Source organism: Dreissena polymorpha, chromosome 8 (genome assembly GCF_020536995.1).
Source record: "Dreissena polymorpha isolate Duluth1 chromosome 8, UMN_Dpol_1.0, whole genome shotgun sequence".
Taxonomy (NCBI): Eukaryota; Metazoa; Mollusca; class Bivalvia; order Myida; family Dreissenidae; genus Dreissena; species Dreissena polymorpha.
In genome coordinates this window covers 95,559,784-95,572,566 of record NC_068362.1, presented here as the reverse complement: position 1 = coordinate 95,572,566, position 12,783 = coordinate 95,559,784, and the positions used below count along the sequence as shown (strand labels likewise).

The window sequence follows — 12,783 nt, the reverse complement described above, 5'->3', positions numbered from 1 at the left end:
AGTTCCACAACCCAGCCCATGTTGACTCAAGCTGAATTAATTCATCAATTGATCCTATTTAATTATATAAAAAACAACATGTGTAAGATTTTGAGAATATCCCATGTATTCCCCTAGTATTCCTCTAGTACACCAACATGCAGGTCTTACTAATGATTTACATGCACTCCTTAAACAGTTTAACAAAAATAATGAATGATTAATCCAAATAAAACAACAAACAAGCTGCTTCATATAAAAATATTACATAAGCAAAATAATCATTTTATAATAAATCAAGATTATACTTCAACCAAACCATTATAAATTTATTGTGGGGTGGGGGTGGGGGGGGGGGTAATGTAAGCACTAAAACTAAAATGGGGGAAATGTCTGGGGAGGGAACATCTTAGGGGGGGCGTCCGGAATTCCTGGTAAGGGCGACAGTGTTGTTAATGTGTCTTTAGAAGAAATAACTGAAGGAAAGTACTCATTGGTGTATGCCCATCCAGAAGCATTTCTGAGCATATCAATTGGAACAGCAATATTGAGTGCATTTGAAAGAGATATAACTGTTTCATGCATTGCTTTTGATGAAGCCCACAAGTCATGGTCCTTTAATGGTAGCTTTCTTATAAGGGAATTTTATACTTATTTTTTACTCTACAATCTAGCTCTTTTGTCATAAAATGAGAAGTTTTATTATCCAACAGGTTTTGTGTTTGAACCTCACAAATTTTATAATACCAAAGTCCCATCATATAATCATCATCACAATCAGCAGCAGCATTATCATATCATCCATCATCATCGTTAGCAGCAGCATCATTGTGTTGTATTATCAGAATTAAATACAAATACAAACACAGCCATTACAACTCTTACTACTACTGCTACTAATTAATTAATTATCTACTACTACAACAAGAACAGCAACTACTACTACTGATCTTACTTCTACTACCACTAGTCTACTACTACTACTACTACTACTACTACTACTACTACAACTGCTACTACTTCTACTGCTACTACTACTACTACCACCACCACAACCACCACCACTACTACTACTACTACTACTACTACTTGGTACACCAGAAGGTGTTGTCCATGGAGACGATAATGAGAACTTCCAGAGTATTGATCGAACCCACTTCCAGCGGACATCGTTCTCTACACCATAGCGACCATGAATTAATATTTGACGCCATGTACAACATAATTCACCTTAATATTACAAAAAACATGGAATTCACAAAATGACTTAAAATGCTTTAAAATAAATGCAAATTTGAAACAAAACAACCTAAGCAATACATAATAAAAAAACACTACATTATTGAAACACTGATACCATGAACATTTTAGGGTGTAACACCTTATGTACATGTACCAGACCTTTTATGTACTACCGGTACTTTGAAACTTTATGTACCACCTACATAAAATATAGGTGTTATTGTCCATTTATTCATAGCAGTCCTAATGAATTAAGGTCATTCTCTAAACATGATTAAAGTCTAAAGAAGGAAATAATTTGATTTTTTTACAGTTTGAACATTATGGTCATTCTCTCTTCTCTTCAAAGTATCACATTTCAATTATACAATATAATACAAACATTTTAGACTTTATAATCCTTAGTCAGGATAAGATAAGAGACAAATGAATTTTTATAATTTACTTCAATTTCAGGTAAGACTAATAAATCATTTATTAAGTACTACATGTACTTGGGCTAATAAATTAAACTTAGACACTAAGTGACACTTAGACAATCTGACAAAATATAAAATCTATGGCCAATATATAAGTCTTAATTCATAAATACTATCACACAAAATACATTTCATCAATAACACACATTCATATTAAATTAGTTATCTCTTTATATTATAAATATGGTACATAAAGTGTCAGATAGTGGTACATAAAGTGTCGGTACATAAACGGACTGGTACGTAATGTGTGACATTCAACATTTTAAAAATCAGTTAACAATATATGGACTTCATTGTTTTGCATATACGCAATCAAAGCATTGGCTGTATCTTTTTATTTATACATGCATAAACTATTCTGGTTATTAATACATTTTTAAAATTATATATAAACAAGAGCACCACATTATGGGTGCCAAGCTAGGCTGCGGTGCAGTTTTGAATAAATGAAATTTATTAAAAGAATTTTTAGAGGTTAGTGACCTTGACCTTTGACCGAGTGACCCCAAAATGGGTGTGGTGTGTAGAAATCATCACGGTGCATATACATGTGAGGTTTCAATGTTATAGGTGGAAGCACTTTGATTTTAGAGCCGATGTAAAGATTTTAGCTCGACGCCGACATCTGACGACGAGCTATGACAATACCTAGGGTTTTCCCCGAAAACAGCCGAGCTAAAATTGAGCGCCATTAGTCCAAATTTTTGACGCTCTTAAATATTAAGCTACTTTTTATATGGGTAATATTTGGAGCAAAGAATTTAGCCCATATAAAAAGTATCTCTAAATTCTTTGCGCGTCTTATAAATAAGACTAGAGCGCCATATAAATTAAATGGAATACATACAACATTATGTCAAGAAAAATAAAGCTGTAAAAATCTCACCTGCTCGTCTTTGATGTTGCAATTAGCACATTCAGCATTTTCAGTATCTACTAAATAAATATATGAAAGTGCCAAATGTCCAAGATACTATGACGTCCTCCTCAAAATGTTAGATCCTTTGAACTCCATTTATTTTATCCCTGATTAATCCTCTCACACATGAGGCCTACATGTAAGATTCCTTGTAATGTTCACAGCGTTTATTTTAAATCGTTTACGTTCTCAAATTTCAGCAGGTATTTAATTATAAATATTTATTAATGATTTTGATTTATTTACTATTTCGAAGATACAGTCTTGCAACGTGTTTAAACTTTAGTTAGTCTAAGTTACGTGTTTAGTGATTCTTACAAACAATAGACTGACATGAAAAGTGGCTCCTTTTGAAGCATAAACTGCATCCATGTATATATTACAGCTGGCCCGGTTTGATGGGGCCTGTTTTTGATAATAATTAATTACCATTTTTCACTTCCGTGTTTATTATGTTTACCAACGCCATGATGGAAAAAAGTCCGTTTCCCACAATGCTTAGCGCGCATTCACACAGGTCAGTAAGACCGGTGTGACACAATGACACAATGACCGTAAGACAACACGCTTTGTAAAAAACACAAAGGGTTACGATACACCAAGACAAACTGACAATAGTAAAAAACATTACATAGGAATACATTTAAAAAAAATGTATGTCGTGTATTAAAACACGCAAAGTGGAACTCCTGACCGGACAACATTTTAAAAGTGTTTCTTCTATGTATAATCATCAATCGGATTCAGTAAATTTAGAAATTTAAAAGTTAAAATCGCATTTCATCGATTGTTTAGATATACGCGTATTTCTAACATGACGTTTCAATTACGCTTTCAATTTTGAAAGTCTGACAAAATATTGCTGCTGATGTTTCGAGTTTCGATTTCCGGTGTAGACAATCTCTGTTATATTGCTTTTATATATTGGCCCACTCTTGAATCATGCAGAAAAAATCCGTCTAATCATATTATATCTACATCTACTACGGTATACTCCCGAACAATCAATCATGATTATAACTGGGAGGCGCGTTGTCAGGGAAACCAGTGTTAGCCAGTTAAAAAGTGCATCTAAAAGAGAAAGTATTTGAGATATATACAGTAAAGTAAGATTATTCCAGAAGTGCAGTGTTAGGTTAAAAATAAAATAAAAACAGGGGCTACACACTTAGAAGTTAACCTCCCCGAGTCTCGTTTTGAAGGAATCGAGATTGGGGCTTGATTTGACCATGTACGGAAGACCGTTCCAATACCTTATAGTGCGGGGAAAGAAGGAGGTCATGTGATACTGGGTGCGTGATCGGGGGATTAAAAAGTTTAAATTTCTTGTAGGGGTAAGGTGACAGTGATCCACGTTGACTAGCTGGTGTTGGATTTTATATAACATGGTGAGGGAGTTGGTCATGCGACGTTGGGCAAGGGTGTTCCAATGAAGGGTCTGTAACATAAGGATGGTGTATGAATAGTCATTCATGATATACCGGGCTGCTGCGCGTTGGACCCCTTCTAGTTTGTTTGCCAAGTAGTTTTGCCAGGGATGCCACACAACTGAACAATATTCAAGTTGTGGGCGTACGTACCTGGTATAGGCAGCTTCCTTAACCTTGATATTTTGGGTCCTAACGTTTCTCTTAATGAAATGGAGGGAGTTTATGGCCTTAAGTGATATATTATCAATGAGCTTTGACCAGTTTAAGTCCTTAGTTAGGGTTACCCCAAGGAACTTGGCATTGACAGTTGACTTTAGTTCGATATTATAGAGGGCGTAGGGGAATATGATGGGGTTTCTTTTTCTAGTTACACGTAACACCTCGCACTTATCAGGGTTAAATTCCATTGCCCAATCTTTTTCCCATTGTTCTAGTTGGTAGAGGTCATTTTGGGGTTGTACTGAATCGGACTGGGACTTAATTGTCAGGTAGACTACAGTGTCGTCAGCAAATAACCTAGCATTACTTTTTGTGCTGTCAGGGAGGTCATTAATATGTCAGTAAGAGGCAGGGACCTATGACTGACCCTTGTGGGACATCAGACATAACTGGGAGTTCATCCGAGATATGACCCTCAACCGCAACTCTCTGTGTACGGTTACTGAGGAAGGATCTAATCCAGGATGTGACCTCTAAGTTCACCCCAAGCTTGGATGAGCTTGTGGTGATCGACCTTATCGAATGCTTTGGAGAAATCCATTACGATTACGTCAGTTTGTTAAACATTTTCTAGAGAGTCAAATAGTTCTTGGGGAAAACTAATCAGCTGTGCCTCGCAGCTATGTTTTGACCTAAATCCATGTTGAAAAAGGGTAAGGAGCTGGTGCTTATCAAAGTGGGATATTAAGTTTGAGACAATAATGTGTTCCATCAGTTTAGAGACAATACATGTAAGTGATATGGGTCTGTAATTACTTGGTTTTGACCTTGATCCGTTCTTGAACACAGGGGCTATGGTTGCTTTCTTCCAGTCTGATGGAACAATACCTGAGCTAAGGGATAATTGGAATATCCTACAAATGATGGGTGAAATCTCTTTGTGAAGTTCTTTTAGGATCCGTGGTGAAATCTGGTCTGGGCCGGATGCTTTGAGGGCATTTGAGATTTCACCTTGTTTATAAGGGTGCTGCAGGCCTGCTGTAGGCTGAGGGGCTGGGGCCGAGAGAATACAGATTCAAACTGTCTATTTAGGATGTTGGCCTTGTCAGTAGGTTTTGTGTGGGTGATACCTTCTGACTTGAGTGGTGACACTCCGAAGTTTTCGGACTTGTTGTGTTTGACAAAGCTATAATTTTTTTTTGCTTCTACCTGGTTGTGAGTCACCCTCAAAGATAACCGTTTCTAGGTAAAGCCAATAGGACTTTCTTATTTGGCTTTAAATGGAGGCCTTTATGGTTTTGAACTGGGAAGTAAACTTTTGGTCTGCAGACTTTTTATTTTTGATTTGTTGGTATAATCTGTCTCTTCGTCTGATGAGTCTAATAATTGATGGGGTGAGCCATGGCAAGTCTTGTCTGGTCTTTGTCGTTTTTGTCGGGATATGGGTTTCACATAAGATTGTTAAGTTTTACTTTGAAGTCCGTGCAGGCAGTGTCGGGGTTTGTATGATTAGTAGTTAGAAACTCCATACGAAATGTGTAAATGTCTTGTTTCAGCTGTGACCAATTAGCAATTAGCTATTTTATAAAAATAGCCACCATCACTCCTCGAGATAATCTCCTTGTTCATGCATGTGGACCGCCGATCGAGACTCAGCAGTAACCATTGCTTTAGACACATGCAAACATCAAAAGATTATTTTTAATTCTCACTCTACCGAAGACCATGCAGTAATACAATGGAATTCGCTACCTCCCCTTATACATGAGGCAGTCACAGTAAAAGTCTTGAAAACCCGTATTCCTGTGGTTGTCATTGTCACCCTATCCACATGTTAACACTTACGATGTAAATAACTAACACCCCACTGAGGATCTTTGTACAGTTTTAACCCTTCAACCAATAGGCGCAGGTACAAAAAAACAAGTCTATTTAGAAGGAGTGCTGTATCGGACGAAGAAGAAGAAGAAGAAGAAGAAGAAGAAGAAGAAGAAGAAGAAGCTGAAGATGATGATGCTGATGCTGCTGCTGCTTCTGCTGCTGATGATGATGTTGTTGTTGCTGCTGCTGATGATGATGTTGATGATGATGATGATGATGCCGCCCGTCTTTGTTAAGACCTGGACCAGCTAACTCGAATATTAGCCAAAGCGCAAAATTGGTGGACAACGGCTAGAAAGTCCGTTTCAATCACGATTTTATTCTTTATGTGATAAGAATAACACACTGATATTGTGACAAATTTTTTCACAAATTAGCACATGCTAATTCGTCAACGCTTCAGTACATTCCTATATGATCAACTTTTACTCAAAATGATTGAAAGAATAAAATGAAAGGAAATCAAAATAATAAATCATGGTATATCATAATACTAGTAATTAGAAAAAAAACACAGTTTATAATTAACTTAAAAATGATCCGAACGTATTATTCTCTAAAAACATGACTTCTATTATGTGTTATCCTCTTATATATCCACAGAAATGTTTCTTCGTTGGTCATGCAGCAGATTCCTATAAAATCATTTTGTTCGAATTGATGTCCACTCGGAGGCTGTTCAGACTAGAACAAAACATCTTATTCGTAAAAATTGTCATCGCCAGCGCCGTGTTAATTTGTGCGCTAATGTCTTACTCGTAATAAGATTATATCCGAGTGTAAACTACACTGATTTGTTACTACATGTCCGGGAATTGAAAACTGCCGTAAAACTGTTTGTCTAAGCTGATAGAATTTTGGAGCTGATAGAATTTTGGAGTGCTTTTGTCCGCCCCTAATAAAATGTTAAGCGTGCGCAAATATCAGTGCTCTTTTGCCCTTTATTTAGAATTTCAGTTTTACTTTTTCATATATTTATCCTAACAGAAATACCGGTACATGGGTACTTAATACGTTGTATGAGGATAACTTAATTGCGCAATAGATTTAACGAAAGTTGATGTAAAAACATCTAGTAGCAAATTACATTTAAAGCGAGACAATACGATTTTGTCAAATATTTATGAATTATATCAAATGAATAAAAAAAAATAGTATACATATATTTCAATATAAATTTAAATAAAAGTTAAGAAGAACATTTGTCGAAAAATGCGAAATAAGACAGATATTTTAATCTGAAATCGAAAATGTATATGTACAGTCGAATTCGCCAGCATGTACGATGTAAATCTAAATTTAGTTTTACGGATCATTTTAGTTTCCTTCAACGATATCTATTCATACGACACACGAACACTAACTCCGATCCTAAAAAAAGACGAATGCTTCGGTTATTGTAGGAAAATATGTAAGAAATATCTTTGTCAGAATCGGCTCGGGGCGCTGATTTGTCTTTGCTGCATTTTATGAAATTCGTCTTCAATGTATAATTTTTCTTGCCTATTTTGTTTTATTGTAATATATTTGTATCAATATATTACAATTTAAAACATATAAAAATAAAATCGTATAGTCTCTCTTTAAATGCCGAGTGGGGGCATCATCAAACTGCGATCCTGCAATCGCCTATTGTCCTTTAAGCTCTGCCATCTAGTACATCCAACGCTCCAATAAGGATCAGAAAAAAGTCACCAAAGTGTGTGTCTGCGCATGCAAACTGGAATCAGCTGGAAGACAGGAATCCACTCCCGCCTGCTTTCCGCTTCTTAAGCGTCAGTATGTGATACTTCGGTCACGTCAGGATCTGGGCGAGAGACATCCGCAGAGGATTCTCTTATAGACTTCTCTGAAAAATCGCCAAATGGAATAGTATTGGTACGTAGGTGGATTGCGGCCTCAATACCTCGTCTGAAGAGGGTCGGATAGTGGAGCTGACGTATGGCTCTGCGAATCCATCGAGTACCAAGCGGAATGCTCATGGTGTGTGGGTGGATAGCGGCCACACTACATCGTCGGAAAAGGGACGGGAGCAGCACTTCCTTTACGGAATAGCCTTGTCCTTTCGAGGGTTTGTGCAACCAGGTGTATTTGGATCTTATTTCTTTTGCGAATTTCCCGGCCACAGAGGTAAAGTTGACCTACTTTGGGTCAGTTTTACATTTTTCTCTTGAACGGTCACACGAGCAGGTCAGCGCATAGCGCAATCGCGAAGATGCTGAGATGACCTGTAAATAAACCATGACTTGCACACACGAGTATATGATAAGCAATACTTGGGTTGTGCAAGTGATATTCCGGGTTCATTAGCCTTTCCCGGAGGCATGCGAGTTTGGTTGGTGGCACACACACGCTCGCACAATCGAAGACCACACTAACATTGACATATTTCAGTAACGACTACATACCGGTAGCTGGAAATTGTAACTATATTTGAAACTTCGTCCTGATGAGATCGTGAGTCAGGATATACGTACTTTAAAGAATAACGAAAGCCCTTTCCGCGGAAAGAGACAATATGCGCTTATCAGCCATAGAAAATATAAGTGCAACACAAAAGATTTAAAATGGTGGTAAATACGAACTTAATTTAAAATGCATTCAGGCAACTGTTAAAGTAAGTTTGTACAACAAATTATGGGAATTGCAGATAGCATAAAATGGTCAATAGAGTAATGAAGTTGTGCTTTCGCTCATGTTACATGTCGGGCATGTTAAATACCGTTAAACTCGTAAACAGCCGTTCAATAAATGCACATTGAACTATGAATATCTGTTTTAAAAGAAAGCGTGATCAAATTTCTACATTGTTTGTGCTGAAGAAAAGTAAATCAGTACACTATGAAATCCTTTTGTTTTTATTGATTGGCAAAATTGTTATTTAGTTAAATTTTAAATGAATGATTTCAATTGATAATTTTGTAAACATTTCGCCACCTTTTGGTTTTTTGGTTCACCGATCATACATGTAGTTAATGTATACAATACAGTGGCTGGAATACGACTATCACATTAAACATGGATTCAGTTGAATGCTTAATGTGTTCATTATTGTGATAATTTAATGTGCAATTTTTTTCCTTACGCCATCGCCATTTAGTTTGTTTCTCTCAATTTAGATTTAAAAAAAATAAAAGTGTACATTAATAAACACGTCCGTACAAATTATGCGTATTCAAAATGCTTGAAAAATGTGGTGGTGTACCGATGAATTTATTGATATACATAATTGTAGCACGCTTTCAAAACAATAAATGAGGACTTACCATCTAAAAGTGAACGTCTTTGGGCAGTGGCGAAAGTAGATGTAGAATTTATTTTATTGAATTAACTAACCATAATATACAAACATGTCTAAGGTGTCGCGCAGCACACTTTCGGCGTCGTCAACGTCGTCGTCGTCGTATTTGACAAGATCAAGAACAACTGGGCGTACTAATGAGGTAAACACGTGCAACAGGTGGCGGTGGTTCTTTTTTCATGTTTGCTTTGCTTTACTTGATTGCCGACCATGTTTAATAATCAAAGTGTAACGCTTGCCCATTTTGTTGATATTATTGATTTTAACTCATCTGCATACTAATACGATAGCAACCTGCATGTACGAGGTCTACCTTAAACAATTATAAATTTGAAATTTCAAAAATCAGTTTTTAATCCGTTAGAAGTTTGCAAGACTATTAAACGGTGTACTTTATCGTTTTTTTTTATGTTTTTCATATGTGTAATTATGATGTCTTATTAATATATACCACACAAGCCTGGTTCTCATAGTTGTACAGTAAAGTATTTTTTTATTTTTAATATTGTAAAATGTGAAACTCACAGAGATTAATATCGTTCACTGACTGCAGTACGTGTTTAAAAAATACATTTTACTATGGCATTGAACGCATGCAAATAGTATGCCGTCATGTAGTCTTTTCGGTGGATGTTCATCACTAGTTTTTCGGCGTCGTGCGAAAATTGGACTATTCCATATGAAGCAAGCGTAGAACCAGACCACCCTGCGCATTCGCACTGTCTGATCAAGAGCTGCATTGTCCGGTAATGAGACCAAGAAAACTTGCGTGACTTTAAGCGGACAGGGTCGCTCCTGACCAGACTGCGAGAATGTTCAGGGTGGTCTGGTGCTACGCTTGCCTCATATGGAATAGACCCATTTTCGCATGACGCGAACATCTTATCATGCTGCCCTGGAGATACGCTAACCGCATATGACATAGGACAGATTTTCATTAAACGTTGTTCAATTGACTAATTTTACACCGGCAGTTCAACATATGGAATCTGATCCAACGCAAGAGCCTCGAGAACACCTTCTGTATGACATGCAAGTTCCGGACCGGCGCCAAGGTGCACCGAATCAGCGACCGCACGGTGCTCCGACGGCGGCCGAAGCGGGAAATAGTCAAGGAGACCGGAAGTGACGACGAAGGGTCGACATCGTCGTCAGACCCCAGCACGGCGTGGGACGACTTTGACGACGTTGAAGGTCAAGCGTCCGTTCTATTACTTTTCGAATTACACTGGTTATTTTTTCCATCGAACAGTGTCGGGAAAAATACATTTATTTAATACATGTGTATATGCACGTGGTATTGCAATATTATCATATAAAAGAAGTTAAATTCTACCACATCTATCCTGTTTTGTTCATAGAAAAGATAACAATGGAAGAACTGATGATACATGTATGGATCTGAGAGTAACACAATGTAAATACAAAATTCACACTTATATGAATTCAAATTTTCAACAAACAAAACTTCTTACTATTTTACACAGACTTGGTGGAGCTATATAAGACTCTGACCGGCGCACAGCCAGGTGTGGCAGTGAGTAGCCTCATCACGACCAGGCCCAAGTATTCGCTCAACAGGCCGCTGTCAGGGGGTAAGGGTTTGTAACAAACATGTATGGGCCTGCCCTCGACTCGAGCGAGTCGTAGACACATATGAAAAATATAATTATGTTTGTGTATGGTGTTTTTGATCAAGTTAGCAACCAAACACCATATACATTATATGCATTATATGATGAGCGTTTTCTACAAACGTGATTTATTTTATTCCAAGTGAACAATGTTTTCGGGTAACACGACGAACACCATATCTCCCAGAAAAACTAATTTGCAGTATGCATCAAGACATTTACATGCATGCATCTATATCATGAAAGGTGTAGTCAACACATCGAAATTAGTATTTACCGAAAATATTTTACATAGACTACTTGACCTGACTTTACTACCGGGACAAAGAAGTAGGATCAGATGAAAATTTGAACATATTTAAAAAGGAATGTGTAAGTCACGTGATGTACATTGCTCACTGTTCATATAAAACATGCAAACACTGTAGCTCTGAGCTCTCTTTCGTACCAGTTAGTGATCGTGTTAAATGTGCATTTTTCCATAACTGCGCGTATAAAAAACAAGAAAGAGACTGTCGTTCTTATTAATACCTTTACACATGTAAGAAAACAAAATCTACATTTAAACACATGCTACTAGTATATTGACCACACTTGTTCAACTTGCAGTGGACACCGACATCATTATGAACATAGCGGAGAATGGAACCAGAACACAGAAGCTGTACCTGAAGAAGTGCGCCGACTTCCTGGTGGCGCCGTGCCGGATGTTCGTTTCGTGCCTCCAACATCCGGTCATTGACGTCGGCCATCAGAATCTTGGACCCAAGGGGGCGGAGGCGTGCGCCGTAGCGTTAGCGGTTCGGTTATGTCGTGATACGCCATTCATTTTAATCCAACATGCGCTTTTCATTGAAATTAGTAGGCATTCAAAGTTGTAAATATGTATTGATGGTTTGAATTCTATCTGCATTACATTACGTGAACAGAAAATTCTGTGCGTACATGTATTCATTTAATGATGAGGACACGACCAATGAGGAATACATGTGCATCTTTTTGCACAACGCTTATAAAGCGCACCTGTCCCGATTTCTGGCTCCTTCAACTTTAAATGTCGCTATTTATAACTTCTATATTTGGTGGACATGAAGACAAGTCACAACTATACAGCATTTTTCCCAGAAGTTTCTGTAGCTACTGTCTCTTTTTTTGCAGAAGGCATCTAGCGTGCGCGCGCTACACATGGACGACAACTCTATCGGATCCAGGGGTGCCAAGTGCATGGCCTTGATGCTCAAGGAGAACCTAAACATCACTGAGCTGGTCAGACATGGGGACGGGTCTTTACGCGGGATTATTAACAGATTTCAGATAGAGTTGTTTTTTATTTAAATAAGTTTATATATTTATTTAAACAGATCAAAGGTACCTTTTCACGTTTTGGTAAATTGAAAAAAAATGACACAAAAAAGTTTCAGATTCGCTTATTTTCGTTGTAGTTGATATTGGCGAGGAAACAACAATAATGAACATTTACTATGCTCTAACATATCCATCATATGCATCTTTTGCCGATTTAAAAACCTGAACATTTTAAAGCGTTACAAAGGCGAAACGATTAAATAATTTGGAGAGTTTTTTATTTATTTTTTTTTTTACACTACAAGGATTTCTTATATAAAGTATAAAATACATCACTCACTGTATGGATGGCAGAGTGGTAGACTTTTACTCCAATGATCACTTGTTCCAGTCCAGCAGAGGATTCTTTTTTTTTTTTTTAAATATATTCTTCTTTTTTACTGGGGCTATT

General features: G+C 37.2%; 1 protein-coding gene across 1 annotated transcript; it reads left to right on the top strand.

Annotated features, from left to right (window-relative positions):
• The first annotated feature begins 10,366 nt into the window (after positions 1-10,366).
• On the top strand, positions 10,367-11,908 carry LOC127840742 (uncharacterized). The gene is made up of 3 exons (XM_052369157.1): positions 10,367-10,587; positions 10,881-10,988; positions 11,637-11,908. The coding sequence occupies exons 1-3, from the start codon at positions 10,419-10,421 to the stop codon at positions 11,906-11,908; spliced, it is 549 nt and encodes a 182-aa protein (XP_052225117.1). The 5' UTR covers positions 10,367-10,418.
• The last annotated feature ends 875 nt before the right edge of the window (positions 11,909-12,783 follow it).

Excerpts from the sequence above, each read along its gene's own strand:
- LOC127840742 (XM_052369157.1), top strand. The coding sequence starts at position 10,419 with ATGACATGCAAGTTCCGGACCGGCGCCAAGGTGCACCGAATCAGCGAC. Across the intron at positions 10,588-10,880 it reads CGACTTTGACGACGTTGAAG|ACTTGGTGGAGCTATATAAG; the intron begins GTCAAGCGTCCG and ends TATTTTACACAG. Across the intron at positions 10,989-11,636 it reads CAACAGGCCGCTGTCAGGGG|TGGACACCGACATCATTATG; the intron begins GTAAGGGTTTGT and ends TTCAACTTGCAG.